We start from the raw sequence: 12,762 nt of genomic DNA, 5'->3' as shown, positions 1-12,762 counted from the left end.
GCCGTGTTGCTCAAAAGCCGAAATTCCTCAAAGGAAGCGTTACAAGGTCCACCGCAAGTGAGCGTCCACAGAGTCATCCACTCGTCGAGAGAGCGAGAAAAACAAACAAACAAACAACTACAAAAACATTGGTATTTCATCAATGGTAGTGCACTAAAATATTTTGACGTGATGGTCTGCAGGCAAATTCTTTCAGTGATTAGTTCAGCGTCATATCCGTCACTTTTCCTTGTAATGCACAAGAAAATGTGAAGTTAGACGTGCCTGAATACTAATATTTCCCCTTACAGTGGATGACCTTGTAAATAGGCCATTTTGGTTGCCTTCTATGATCACTATCTAGGCTCTTCATACGAACATTTTCTCAATAAACAAAAATTCACGAGACTTCATGTGTTTAAACTACATCTGCAGGTTTTGAGAGACGCGATATCGAAGAGTTCCGGTGTAATCTGGTCTCCTCGAGTCCTTAACGTTCGCATACAAATCTGCGTGCACGAATATTACGACATTCGGCGCCCATCGGAATGTGGCAGCCACAGTCGGGTATTGCACCAAAACACTGGCGATCAACAGCAGATGATGTGCGGTTAGGCACATTTTCTAAGTGTCACAGGGGCAGTGCCACCGAGTTTACACACTGGTGCATAACGTGAAACATGCTTGCATACGATTTTGTGCTGTTTGCAGGTTGGCTGTGGCACCGTGCACTGGACAGTGAAGTTATAAACTTTCCTTGTTACCGTGTTAACAGCCTGCATGGGATCGATGCATTCTAAAGGAACAGACTGTGTACAGGGTGTTTCAGCGAACACTTTCGCAAATTTTTAAACATTGCCTGCGGCAGATAGCACAGTTCTAGCTGGTGAGACTGCAATGCGTATCCACTTGAAAAGAATTGTGTGGATGACGTCATTTACGAGATACGCGCAATCAAACTTGCGGTAAAAATGCACTGTCGTTCCACTTGCTTTCTTAACAAAACGGCGTTTTACGCATTGAAGCAGAAAAGTAACTGGAACGCCAATGCATTTCTTCGCAAAGTACGGGAATATCTCGAAACTGGTGTCATCCTGAGAATTCGTTCCAAGTGGATCCGCCTTGCGAACTCCACAGCTACAATTTGTAAATTGCAATGTGGGCCATAAGGTAATTAGTTAAAAACTTATTTAGTGAATTTTTGTTAATTAGTCCATCGTGCATTCAATTTTTTTGTGCAAGTAATATCAGCCTCTTCGAGTAGAGCAGTTCATGAACTAGAATCGTGCTATCTGCCACAGGCAATGTTGAAAATTTTTGAAAGTGTTCGCTGGAACATTCGGTATGGATAACGGATATCGCCTGTCACTGCACTAAACACCGGGATTAAAAACAAAAACGAAAAAGAAAGAAAAACTGGGGGAGCTAGCGCTTTACCATATCCAGTTAAAAAAAAAATATGTTCAAAGAATAAAGAACTCTCAGCTTTTGATTTTTTTTTTTTTTTTTTTTGAACCGGCAGCGCAGGTGCTGGCTATGGAACGCAGTGATTGTGTCTGACGGAAGCATTCACATCCTATGCCGCCGGCGGCGGGACGCTAACGAAGAGAACAGGAGTGAGTGCAAGATTTGCCAAAGTGTCAAAAGAAGCGCGTTCTAGACAGCGCTATAACGCGTGCATGTTCTTGACTCCTTTAAGGCAAAGCTATAGCAGATTACAAAAAAAGAAAAGAAAAAAGCGAACCAGCGGACGAAATATTGACAGGAGCTCTTCAGTCCGTCTCTTCTGCCAATATTCCGACCACTGGATTGCGAACTATTCCGGCTTTGCCGCGAAAGTTCAGGGGGGTTTTGCAAGGAAGTACCCGCTTCACCTTTCGATTATAAGGCGGCTTTATTTCTTGCGACCAAATTTCGTTTTTTTTTTCTTTTGATCCCGTGTTCCGAATGCTTTTGCACATTCGGGTGCACGTATTCTGCAAGGACGTATACGGCAAGCGTGAACCTCGCGAAACAATGATACTAAAGCAAATAAATGAATGAAAAACTGACTATGAAACTAATAGATAACGCCGCAATAACGGGGACTTCACTTGACGTCTGTCCACTTACACGACCTCGCACTCCTAAAAAAATTGCGCGCAGTTCCTAGTTTTCCCTGCGAGTCAAGTATGTGTACGCAGATGTAATTTCTTAATGCCTCGGCGTTTGTACACACTGCGTAGTCGTTTTCTGCTCTGACGACCTACCTCGCCGCGCGGGCGCGTCTGAGCAGATTTCGTCGGACAAAATTTGTTTCCGCGCGTACTCACCACGTCCTCGAGCCGACCTTTTTTGCATACGCAAATTCTCTTTTCAGGCTCGCTCGGCGCAGCGGACGCGCTTTCCTGGTTCTTTTCGTGAACATCGAAAACGAAAGGACTCCGCTGCCGCCGGAGGGAGTTTCTTTTCAGCCTTCCCAGAGGGAAGCGCGGATGGACGGGCGAGAAAGAGAATATGGTGATTGCCCCAAAGTGAAGTTCAAAGAAACCGGCCGCCAATGAGCGGCGCTCGAGGAATTTCGGGACAATGCCTTGATTTCCATACCTTAATTGAGCAGAAGCGCCGGGCAACGTCTCTACTTTTCTATTTTTCGTCCTTTCGGCGAGGCGAATATTTCGCCCAGTGCTGAGCTGGTACCGGCCGGCGAGCACTCGCTAACGAAGCAAACACTGGCGCGCGCGAGGAACGTTCGCCCTGCAGCACAAGCAGCGACAAAGTCGCTTACTCTGGTCAAAAAGCGCCGACGTTATTAAGTGGAAACAATTTCGCCGCTTAAGAACTGAATAACTCGGACCGGCAGGGGGCGGCGAGGCCTTGGAGGAAAGCAAAAAGGTACGCTAGCGCTTTCCTTGAGCGCCGAATTATAGGATAAATAAAATTGGACGGCCGTGATGTAATAAAAAACACAACGCAGCACTATATATAACAAGGCATATATATAAACTTAACTTGTAACGAAAATGGCATACGTTTGGAAAGACAAAATTTTCTACGTGTTTACACGGAAAATGAGGTATAAAACCTGTCTGAAATTTGTAAACAAGCGTTTTTCCTCTATTTCATAGCACAGGCGATTCTTTGGCGCCATGTTAAATGTTTATAAGAACGCGCTGCTGCATACTATGGAAATTATTATTGCTAGCAAGCCTAGCAAACGTGAAGTGGAAGATGGGGACTGGTAGGATAAAAGAAGAAATAAGAAAGAAAAAAACACTATGCGGTTTAACGTCACAAAGCAACACACGCGGACTATGAAAGGCGCCGTGGCTCCACGGAGCAGTGAAGACAACCGAGGGTTCACACTAAAGGAAAATATAAACCGGAGTTAGATCGATAGATTATTCGTCTGGAAGTCTAGCATCGTCTTCTGTGTGCCAATTTATGACCTTGTTGCGTATAAAGTTGCCACCGGAAGCCTCGCTGCTGCTCCTATATTTTAACCACCCGAACAAACATGGACCAGTTGACGTAACTCCCACGGGACCTGCCTCTCTGCCGCTCTCCGTGAATCAGCCAGTGCTGACGTCAAGTGAGAGGTATGCCATAATCCAAAATAGGTGGCGCCACTAGGATTTTCAAATTTTCTTCATTTTCTCGCTCACAAAAGCTCTGTTCTCGTTACGAATGACGAATTCGTTATTACGAAAGGCGAATCATTCAACCTAACTCGACTTAATATACTTTGCTTTAGTATCCCTCTACCGCGAACCTTGACATAAGAACATGGGCGACAAAAGAAAAACAAAGGAAAAGACCCAGGTTCGTGTTGCAATACTAATGCAACACGAAAATTGTTAAATTCAACGTTACAAATATAGCTGTCACAAGCCTCGTCGTTAAAAGCCTTGAATATTCTTGCCCCATTTGTGGAGGTTATGCAGGGCCTTGAAAGTTAAACTAACAGTAATTTTAAAGGTGCACTAAACAGTAACACTAAATCATGTGTAGACTGATAAAGTATTTCTTGAAATTTCACGCTAATAAGTTGCTTATTGGGCAAAATGAAGGCCATACTTCCATTCCCTGAAATTCGCGTCGGAACCCCAGCGCCGATATACGTATACGTCACTATGACGTCATGGACCTCAATGTGTTTCCTCTCATTCGAGCCGTTGTGGCACAGCGAAAATTCTTGAACCTTGCCATGTTCAGTCTTCGGCTCCTCCAGAACTCCATGTTTACCGGTAAAAAAGTTAACGAGGCTTGAGAAGACGCGGTCCAAATCCATGACGCCTCGGCACGCTGCAGGTGCGGGAACTCCCAGGCGGCGTCGCCACTTGTCCCTTGTTGTTTGCGTGTTTTCTGGCTCCCACTCAGTGGAGTTCAGTGTTCTTTGTGCGGGCGGCTATATGTAAGGGCCATGCGGGGTGGTCAAAAGAGATGCGCGGTTCGACGCCAAGACGGCGGTGGGGAGTTATAGCTGTCGGGGGCGGTGGGGGAGCCGCGGTTTACGGAGAGCGCGTAAGCGGGTTCACTGTGAGTCGGGGCTTCCGGTGTTCGGTTCGCGGAAGCAGTGCCGTGGCTTTGAAGCCAACCCTCGTCGCTGGACCACACCCATGCCGAGACATTCCGCGAACCGACCAGATGCCCCAATTAATATGCGTGTTTTCTTGGGAAGACTGTGTCTTGTGAGGTTGCGAGACAACAGACGCATTGCACTGAAAAAGATTTGTGACCACGGCCTTGACATAATGGAACTCCGGATACTGTCACCCTGGAGCCTTGTTGTGTGCACACTGCGCGCGCTGCAGTGTGATTGGACGAACGATGGGCGAAGGTAACGTTGGGGATGCTTTTAGGTACGTGCGGGGCCGTTGGAAAGGGATTCGGTGGAGATTCGGCTTAGAAAGGAGACCAACAAATTGTAAACTGATTGCAACCTTTGACTCGTAGTCTTTTGATGTCTGAGTAAATAGTTTCCTTCTATCGCTTGCTTATTTCATTATAACAAACAGTTAACCACATCAATCAGCGTCACAGCCTTGCCTACTGTAATGTGACTTCGCGACATCCACAACATCTTCAAGTTTCCCTCACCGACATCGAGGCGAATATCAACTCACTCTAACCGCTCTCACGGTTAGAGTGGCTTTTCTTGGTATTGTAGAAAAATAATTTACTAATGCAGCTCAACTTGTTTTGCTCTTTAGTGTCCACTTAATTATAAGGCTATGCTATAGCTACGCAAATGCAGCTTACCCAAGTGGTTTATGCGCTTTGGCGGACACAGTTTTCGCGGCCAAGTAGGTTAATAATCACATAATCAACAAACATTTGTTAATTAACTCTTCATTTTTTTTCATTTCGCGAATATAACATGCATTTATCTCAGGTAAATGAAGACACTCGTATTTGAAGATAACTCTATTTAGTCGGATGCTTCTAGAGCGCTTGTGGTCCGGGACATATTCATTATTTCAGATTCAGAGGCGGGAGTTCCGACACAAAGACGAATACCCCATGTGACGTAGCTAATAGCACGGCAGTCAAGAAGCTGGGTGGAGCTGATAAATGTTGCGCTCCTGCTCTTGGCTGGCAAAAGCAAGACTAGCTTCTCTCTTTCCTTTGCAGCTGCATCAGCTGCGTCACATAGGGGTTTGCCTTTGAGTCGAGATCCTCGCCTCTTAATGCGAAATTATCGTACTAAGCACTAAGAGAGAAAGAGAAACAAAGAGGGAAAGGTAGGGAGGAGGAAAGGAAAAGAATAGATAAGGAGAGAAAAGAAAATAATAGAGTAAGTCATTCGCAGAGACAGTCACAGAAGAATCTCCGCTCTCACAAACGTTCGTACAATCCAGTATTCTTCACGAACTGCAGAAGGGCTTTTGTGGCCTTTTGCATGCAATAATGCATAGGCCATGGCCCAAGGATCTTTTTTTCACGAGAGCGTTCTGTTATCTAACATGTTGACTTTAGCTTGGAGAGTACGTCGTTGAGGGTCAAAGGATGGACAGTCTCAAGTTAGGGTAAAGAGAGTGCAAGCGTGAGTTGGTGAAACCCGGTGAATTCCATCGCAGAAGTGTGATGTGGCGAGCGAGCGATTGAAGTTGTCGTGCAGCATCCGTTCTTGAGAGTGGTATAGGAACCCGCTGATGTTTTTGATGAGCCGAGCATGCAGCTTCATCTGCGCTACCGTTGCCGACAATTCCGTAATGACTCGGCAACCATTGAAATACAATGTCGTGTCCTCCGAGAGCGTGATGATGAGCGTGTCTTACTTCGTGCACTAGCTGCTCGCGTAACCCATGACGTAGGGCAAACGTGCTGCTGGAGCACGTAATTAAGTGCACCTTGAAGAGCCGCAAGTTCTGTTGTTGTAGACGATGTATTGCGCGAATATTTAAATAGCAAAGTGACGGCGTCCGATGAAACAACCACTGCTCCGGTAGAACTGTTGGAAATGGTGGAACCGTCCGTGTAAATGTGTATACGGTCAAAATAAGACTCCTTGAGGACAAGCAGAGGCAATTGCTTGAGGGCTAGTGGTGACAAGTCTGCCTTTTTTGTAATCCCAGGAACTGAGAGGCAAACGTGAATTTGCCGGAGACACCACAATGCCGATGTTGGGCGTTACGCAGGCTTGAAGCCAGATGGTATTGAGGCATGGTGTATTGTCACAATACTACAGAATGTAGCCTGTGGTCTTCGCACTGGCAAATCGGCTAAATGATGGGATGGTAGCCGCGTGAAATGTGTCGAATGTGCGCTCCTAGCTCTCACTGACGATATGAGTGGTGATCGGGTGCTCCTGTGCACTAACAATCGTTGCAGCTGTTGATGAACATCTCGGGAGGCCAAGACATGTCCGAAGTGCTTGGGATTGTACACTCTGTAGTGCAAGGATATTAATCTTGCATGTGTTGGACAAGACAGGAAGACTATATCGCAGGCATCCGAGAAATATTGCCGTGTATAGCTGTAACATGGAGCACAGGGATGGTGCCCACAATTTTTCAGCTACGAATTTAAAAATATTCTCAATACAAATAGTTTTTTCTTCATGCAAGAGACATGGGGACTCCAGGTGAGGTCACGATCCACAATAACGCCTAAGAACCTGTGAGTTTTCTTGTACTCAATTGACTGGCCCTCGATGCAAACCGGGTAGAAAGACATCGGTCTTCGTGTAAATGCCACTAGTGCACATTTTTCTGTGGATATCGTCAGACCTTGTCGGCGAAGGTATGCCGCTGTCAGGGTTGCCGCTTTCTGTACTCTGGCACGCACTTGTGGCCTTGTCACGCCGGACGCCCAGATGCAAATATCGTTTGCGTAGAGCAAGACATTAGCCGTCCGTGGTAGCATTCCGGCGAGCCCCACTAGAACAATATTGAAATGAGTCGGGCTCTCCACTCCGCCTTGTGGGACACCACGATTGGAGATATATTTATTTGTTGGGTTATCTTCAGTTAGGACAAACACAGACCTCCGTGATAGATAACTCCTAATCCACCTAAAGACGTGGCCTCCAAGTTCTGCAGCCCGAAGAGCTTGGAGAATGGCTTCATGGGTTACGTTGTCGTAGGCACCTTTCACATCTAAGAAGAGTGCCACAGAGAGGCGCTTCATAGCTTTTTGTTGTTCCACGGAGGTCACGAGATCAATGCCGCTGTCAATTGAAGACAGTCCGCGTCGGAAACCAGCCATAACCTCAGGGTAAATCTCATAGTATTCGAGGTAAGATTCCATACGTGCCAGCAACATCCTCTCCATGACCTTACCGATGCAACTCGCAAGTGCAATCTGCCGGTACGATGTAAGGTTCAGCGGAGACTTCCCAGGCTTCAGTAGAGGCACCAGTCGGCTACACTTCCAATCGTCGGGGAATATACCGTCATGCCAAGATTGATTAAAGATATCTAGAAGATAGCATTGTGCTGTTGAACCTAGGTGCCTTAAGGCAGCGTACGTCATCCCATCGGGACCAGGTGATGACGACCGCCTGCACGCAGCCAAGGCCGCTTGCAGTTCTTCCATAGTGAAAGGCACTTCCATGCTTTGATCTCTCGCGACGGGAACGTCATGTAGCGAGAAGTCAGCCAGCAGAACGAAGTCACCAGCAACTTTCGCATAAAAATCTCCCGCGACCTCAAGCTCTGGACGACCTTGATGTAGATCCAGCGCTGCGAAAGGACGACACTGTTGTGGAAGTGAGAAAAGACCCTGAAGAGTTCTCCAGACCGGGGATAACGGCTTGCGAGGGTCCAGCGATTCGCAGAAGGTCTTCCATCGTTGGTCCTGAAGTTTGTTCATCTGACGCTGAACTTTCTTCTGAATGCGTCGGGCTTCCCTCAGGTCATAAATGGGCTTAGTATGCCTATATCGTCTCTCGGCCCACCGGCGGATCGCCCGAAGTCTCTCCAATTCTTGGTCTAAATCTGTGCGTCTTGTAGCTCTTGTATACGTCCGCGAAGAAGCCTGCAGCGTTTGTATGATCATGTCTTCAAGGGGGTCGGAATGATCATGTCTGCACTTGTCCTCGATCGAAATGCGGTACGCTTGGCAGTCTATCTGTCTTGAGAGCACAGGGGAGATAGAGCTGTCAAGGCCTCTGATAGTGATGTACGTAGAAATATGGTGATTGCAGTGAGTTTTAATGTCTGTGAACCCTTGAGCCTTTGAACTTAAACTATGCGACACTAATGTCAAGTCTAAACAGCTGCTGTAAGTCACCCCTCGGAGTTAAGTCGGGCTGCCATCGTTCAAAACTCTCAGATCATGCTCGGCAGCGAGATCCACTAAACCCGTGCCTCGTTGATTTGTCCTGAAGCTTCCCCAGAGTGGATGGTGGGCGTTAAAGTCACCCATGATGATACAAATGCCTGGGGTGTTTGTGAGTACGTCGTTTAGTCTCCGTCGATCAAGTCGACGTGATGGGGATATGTGGGCGCCTATCAGTGTAAATTAAAACTTTCTTCTTTTTAACACGGAGACACAAGTATTGATTGTTGTCGTGAGGCTGCACTATTTGGTGAACATATTTGGTGAACTGAGCACCAAAGTTTATGATGAATAGCTTGGAAAACAAGCGTTCAACGGTAGATTCAAGTATGCTTAATTAATGCGATTATCTTCAAGTACTTAATGTAAATGTATACCATAATCGCGAAATTTAACAAAAGTTGGGAAATATTTTTAGTTACGCATTCACCAATCCTACTTGTTCGCAAAAATTGTGTCTGCGGAAGCGCATAGATCCTCTCTGCAAGCAGCACTTGCCTAGCTGGCATAATCGTTAAAACTTACTAACAGTCTGAAAGCCCTGTATATAGGTCTCCATTCAAAGGAGAGCTATTTGACGGTGACCAGTTTCAACATCTCACGAATGCATAACTGTAATATGCCTGCTTGCCAACGCGACACGTTGAAAACCACACTAACGGTGCTGCCACTTCTAAAATAACAGAAAGCTCGTGTGCATTTACAAATGAGGTAACACGGAGGTAACAAAGGAAGAAATGTGGGGCAACTCTTGTTCTCGAATATTCCCTCAACAAGCCCCCGTCGTACAAAAACGACTCCTTCTGCCTTAAGCGACAGAACTAGAAAAGGCTGGGGCACTAAAAATGAGCGAGAGGTTGCAAATAATTCGAAGGAAAAGAAGACGGCAGTAAAAAATATATATGTAGAATTGAAAGCGACAACAGTTTTATTTTAAGTGGTAGCAACTGCGACGCATAAACTTGGAAAACGTCGGCAGGTATAGCAAATAAGAAATGCTGCCCATACAGCGATTCGAAGACCGCGGCACAATAGCACAGCGCATTGGTAGTCCGCGTTCGATCGTAACCGCGATGAACGTGGGAACGAACATGTTCCTTCGCAGACCGCGCGCTCGGACAGCGCGGTGAGCGCAAAGGGCCCACCAACATGCAGCGATCAGCGAGGTCTGCGCAGTCTCAGTTGGGCGTCTTCATTGGACTACAATTGCACGCGCCGTTATAAGGTCTGAGTGCGAATGTCTTCGATCGGTGTACAAGACGCGAGAAGCGATGGCGAAGACATAACAAACGCTTCTTTCTGGAGGCGCGGAAAAAACGAAAACAAAATCCTTGGGCAGGTTAGGGGATTGCATTGCAACGCTTTTTATTTGTGTGATCACTGTCTGTCATTGTATCGCCAATCACGCTAGCACAATTAGTCAGTGCTTCTTCTTACGAACAGTTTTTGTGTGCAAAAAGTATTGTAAATATGGGCCATTTTTTTTGCTTATAACTCATGTTGATCACAGGCCGCCGCCAGCAGCCATTAACAAGAGCTGAATTCACATAGTTTTCCGTTCGTAATAATTGTTTCTGGTTGGTAGGCATCCTTTGCTAAATGATGTTCGCTATCACAATCGGCTGACGCCGGTTGTTCCGAACCGTTCCAGCATGAGGACTGCTTTATGAATATGCGGGCCCAGGGACGGCATTCAAAGTGCTCACAAAGCTCTTCGTACGCTTGAGCAGCCCCAGCGAAGTGGGTCGCATTTGGGTTCGAGACATGTAATATCACCATGACAACGGCCGCGCAGACGTTGCGAAAAATTTGCCTGGGTAATTTTTGTTGCGCGTGAATTCAAGAGAGAGAGAGAATAAACTTTGATGGCATCGTTTACTAATCGTAGCAGGATCAAATTTTTCTTTTCTTTTTAACCCTGATCACAATAAAGGCGCGAGCTAAAGACCTTCAAAAGTGTGTAGCGGCAGCACGCAGCAGCCTCGCGCGTGATGCCGTGCTATACGTTTGGCCGCAGAGTGCGGCGCCTCCACTTGCTGCCACAAAGCCCTACCTCCACGCACGTATAGCGGCACACAACAGCCGTTGCAGCAGAGCAGACAGTTGTGAGGCGTCTACCCAACTCTCTTCTCGCACTTGCTATCCGGGCTTAAACCACAACAGGCTCGCGCCGCTCGCGCTGTTGGTCGCCCGCTCGCATCCTGCGCCCGTTGTTCATGCAAACTTAAAGCGCACGCCACTGAAGAGAGAGAAAGAGAACCTGCGCATCCCGGCCGCAAACAAATGAGAAAGAGCGGGGGTATAGCGGGGCGCATTCGTTATCCATTCTGCCGCCGCGCACGGCGTTGCCGTGACAACGCTCTTCTTTGCCACCGAGGCTTCTAATTGGGAACGGCGCGCACGAAGACGCCGCGGTGGCACCCCCTAAGGTGCTTCGGCCGCCGGCGGGCGCCAATCCGGCCCGAGGCGAAGCCCGGGCGCATGGATAATCCATTTATGCAAGTGGCGCGCACCCAGAGTGAGCCTCTCTGATCAAGCGCGGTGCCCAACGGGGCACGAGTGCCTACTGCTGCTTCTCTGTGTGCAGGATCTCTGGCGACCGGGGTCCGAACGCGCCGCATTGCAGGGCGCTGTCGTCGACGTGCGCGACCCTCAGCCTCGACCCACGACACATGCTCGGGACCGCTGCGTCGACATCGTGGCAAATGATTTAAAGTTTCTGGTTTCGTATCGGTGACCAAACAGCTGGGCTAGCTGATTGAAGGTTTGGATTCGTGGAAGATAATATACCGGTGCCAATGATAGGCTGGACGAAGTAAGGACACGCGCAGGACAAACGCCCAACTTCGACTAGCTTTTACTATGTAACGATGCTCATAAGACATACATACAGAACAATCTTGGTCAAGCACGATTGCAGGCCGATGTAAATGCAGCAATTTGTTTAGATACCACTGTTCTTTTTTCAATGTGACTACCAGACACATACGTATTTCACCTTCTTTCTTCATACAATAGGCTTCTGAAAATTCCTTTTGCACCTTAATGTCCCAAGAATGCGTGCCTCAGTGAATTCTCGAGATCACACACACCGCCTACAGAAAGCAGCTAGATGCGTCCCTGCCGTGGGTTCCTGCACCGTTGTGCGGTGCTCCCTTAGTCGGTTGTTGAGGCATCTGCCTGTTCGGCCAAAATAACTTGCCAGGGGAGAGCGGAATGCGGTACATCACACTTGTTTTGCAATGCGCGAAGGCTATGACAGTGTATGACGACAGTATAGCGTCTATAGTGATCATGGTTTTGTGTACTCTCAGCGTAGTGAACGTTTTGTATGTATCTGATGAATGAATGAATGAATGAATGTTTATTTTCCACAAAACATGTACAATACAGTGTTGTGGTGGGAAAGTGGGAAAAAAGCTGCTCATGGCAGCTTGACTGGTCCCAAGAACCCAGAAACATCGGAGCAGCAGGGTGGAGCAACATATTTCATAATGACCATGTAAAAAAAAAAATTGCGATTTTATAAATACAACAACATTGATCATCTAGTCAATAAAGAAAGACATATTTGAATCATAACTGAATCAGAAATAGTTTAAACACAAAGAAGGACACAACTGAATCATTTAGAGGCGTGAAAAAAAGTTATAAAGATCAACTGGTGAACACGATAGTACATCAATTTCATTACTCAACAGATCATTGAGTAGCCTAGGCAGTCTAGAACATAGCATTTGCTGAGCATGGTTGCGTAGTAAAGACTACTGAAATTGGGAGTTTGTCCCGTGTTTCCTTGCTTGGTTCAGAGTATATATGACGCCGGTAAATTATGTGCCACGATTCGTATGCCGACCGTTTCAGCGACACGCGCACAGATCCCGTCACAAAGCCCCCCCTGTTTTTCTCTCTCTCTTTTTTTATTTTTTGAGCACGCTTCGTTTTTCATGTTGGAAACGCGGGTACTAAATTGTGTAGAACAAATAGAACAAATTGAACAAATGCCCCCATGCGGATAAC

General features: G+C 46.9%; 1 protein-coding gene across 1 annotated transcript in view; it reads right to left on the bottom strand.

The window, feature by feature from the left end:
- LOC119437084 (uncharacterized) overlaps nt 1-11,416 on the bottom strand; it is a 55,180-nt gene extending 43,764 nt beyond the window's left edge. The window contains exon 1 of the mRNA XM_037704184.2: nt 11,310-11,416. Coding sequence (XP_037560112.1) covers nt 11,310-11,416 — 107 coding nt within the window. The remainder of the gene's footprint in view (nt 1-11,309) is intronic.
- Nucleotides 11,417-12,762: the final 1,346 nt, after the last annotated feature.

This window comes from Dermacentor silvarum, chromosome 1 (assembly GCF_013339745.2).
Source record: "Dermacentor silvarum isolate Dsil-2018 chromosome 1, BIME_Dsil_1.4, whole genome shotgun sequence".
Lineage (NCBI taxonomy): Eukaryota > Metazoa > Arthropoda > Arachnida > Ixodida > Ixodidae > Dermacentor > Dermacentor silvarum.
Note: the sequence above shows the minus strand (reverse complement) of the source record. Positions and strands in the feature narration are given on the sequence as shown.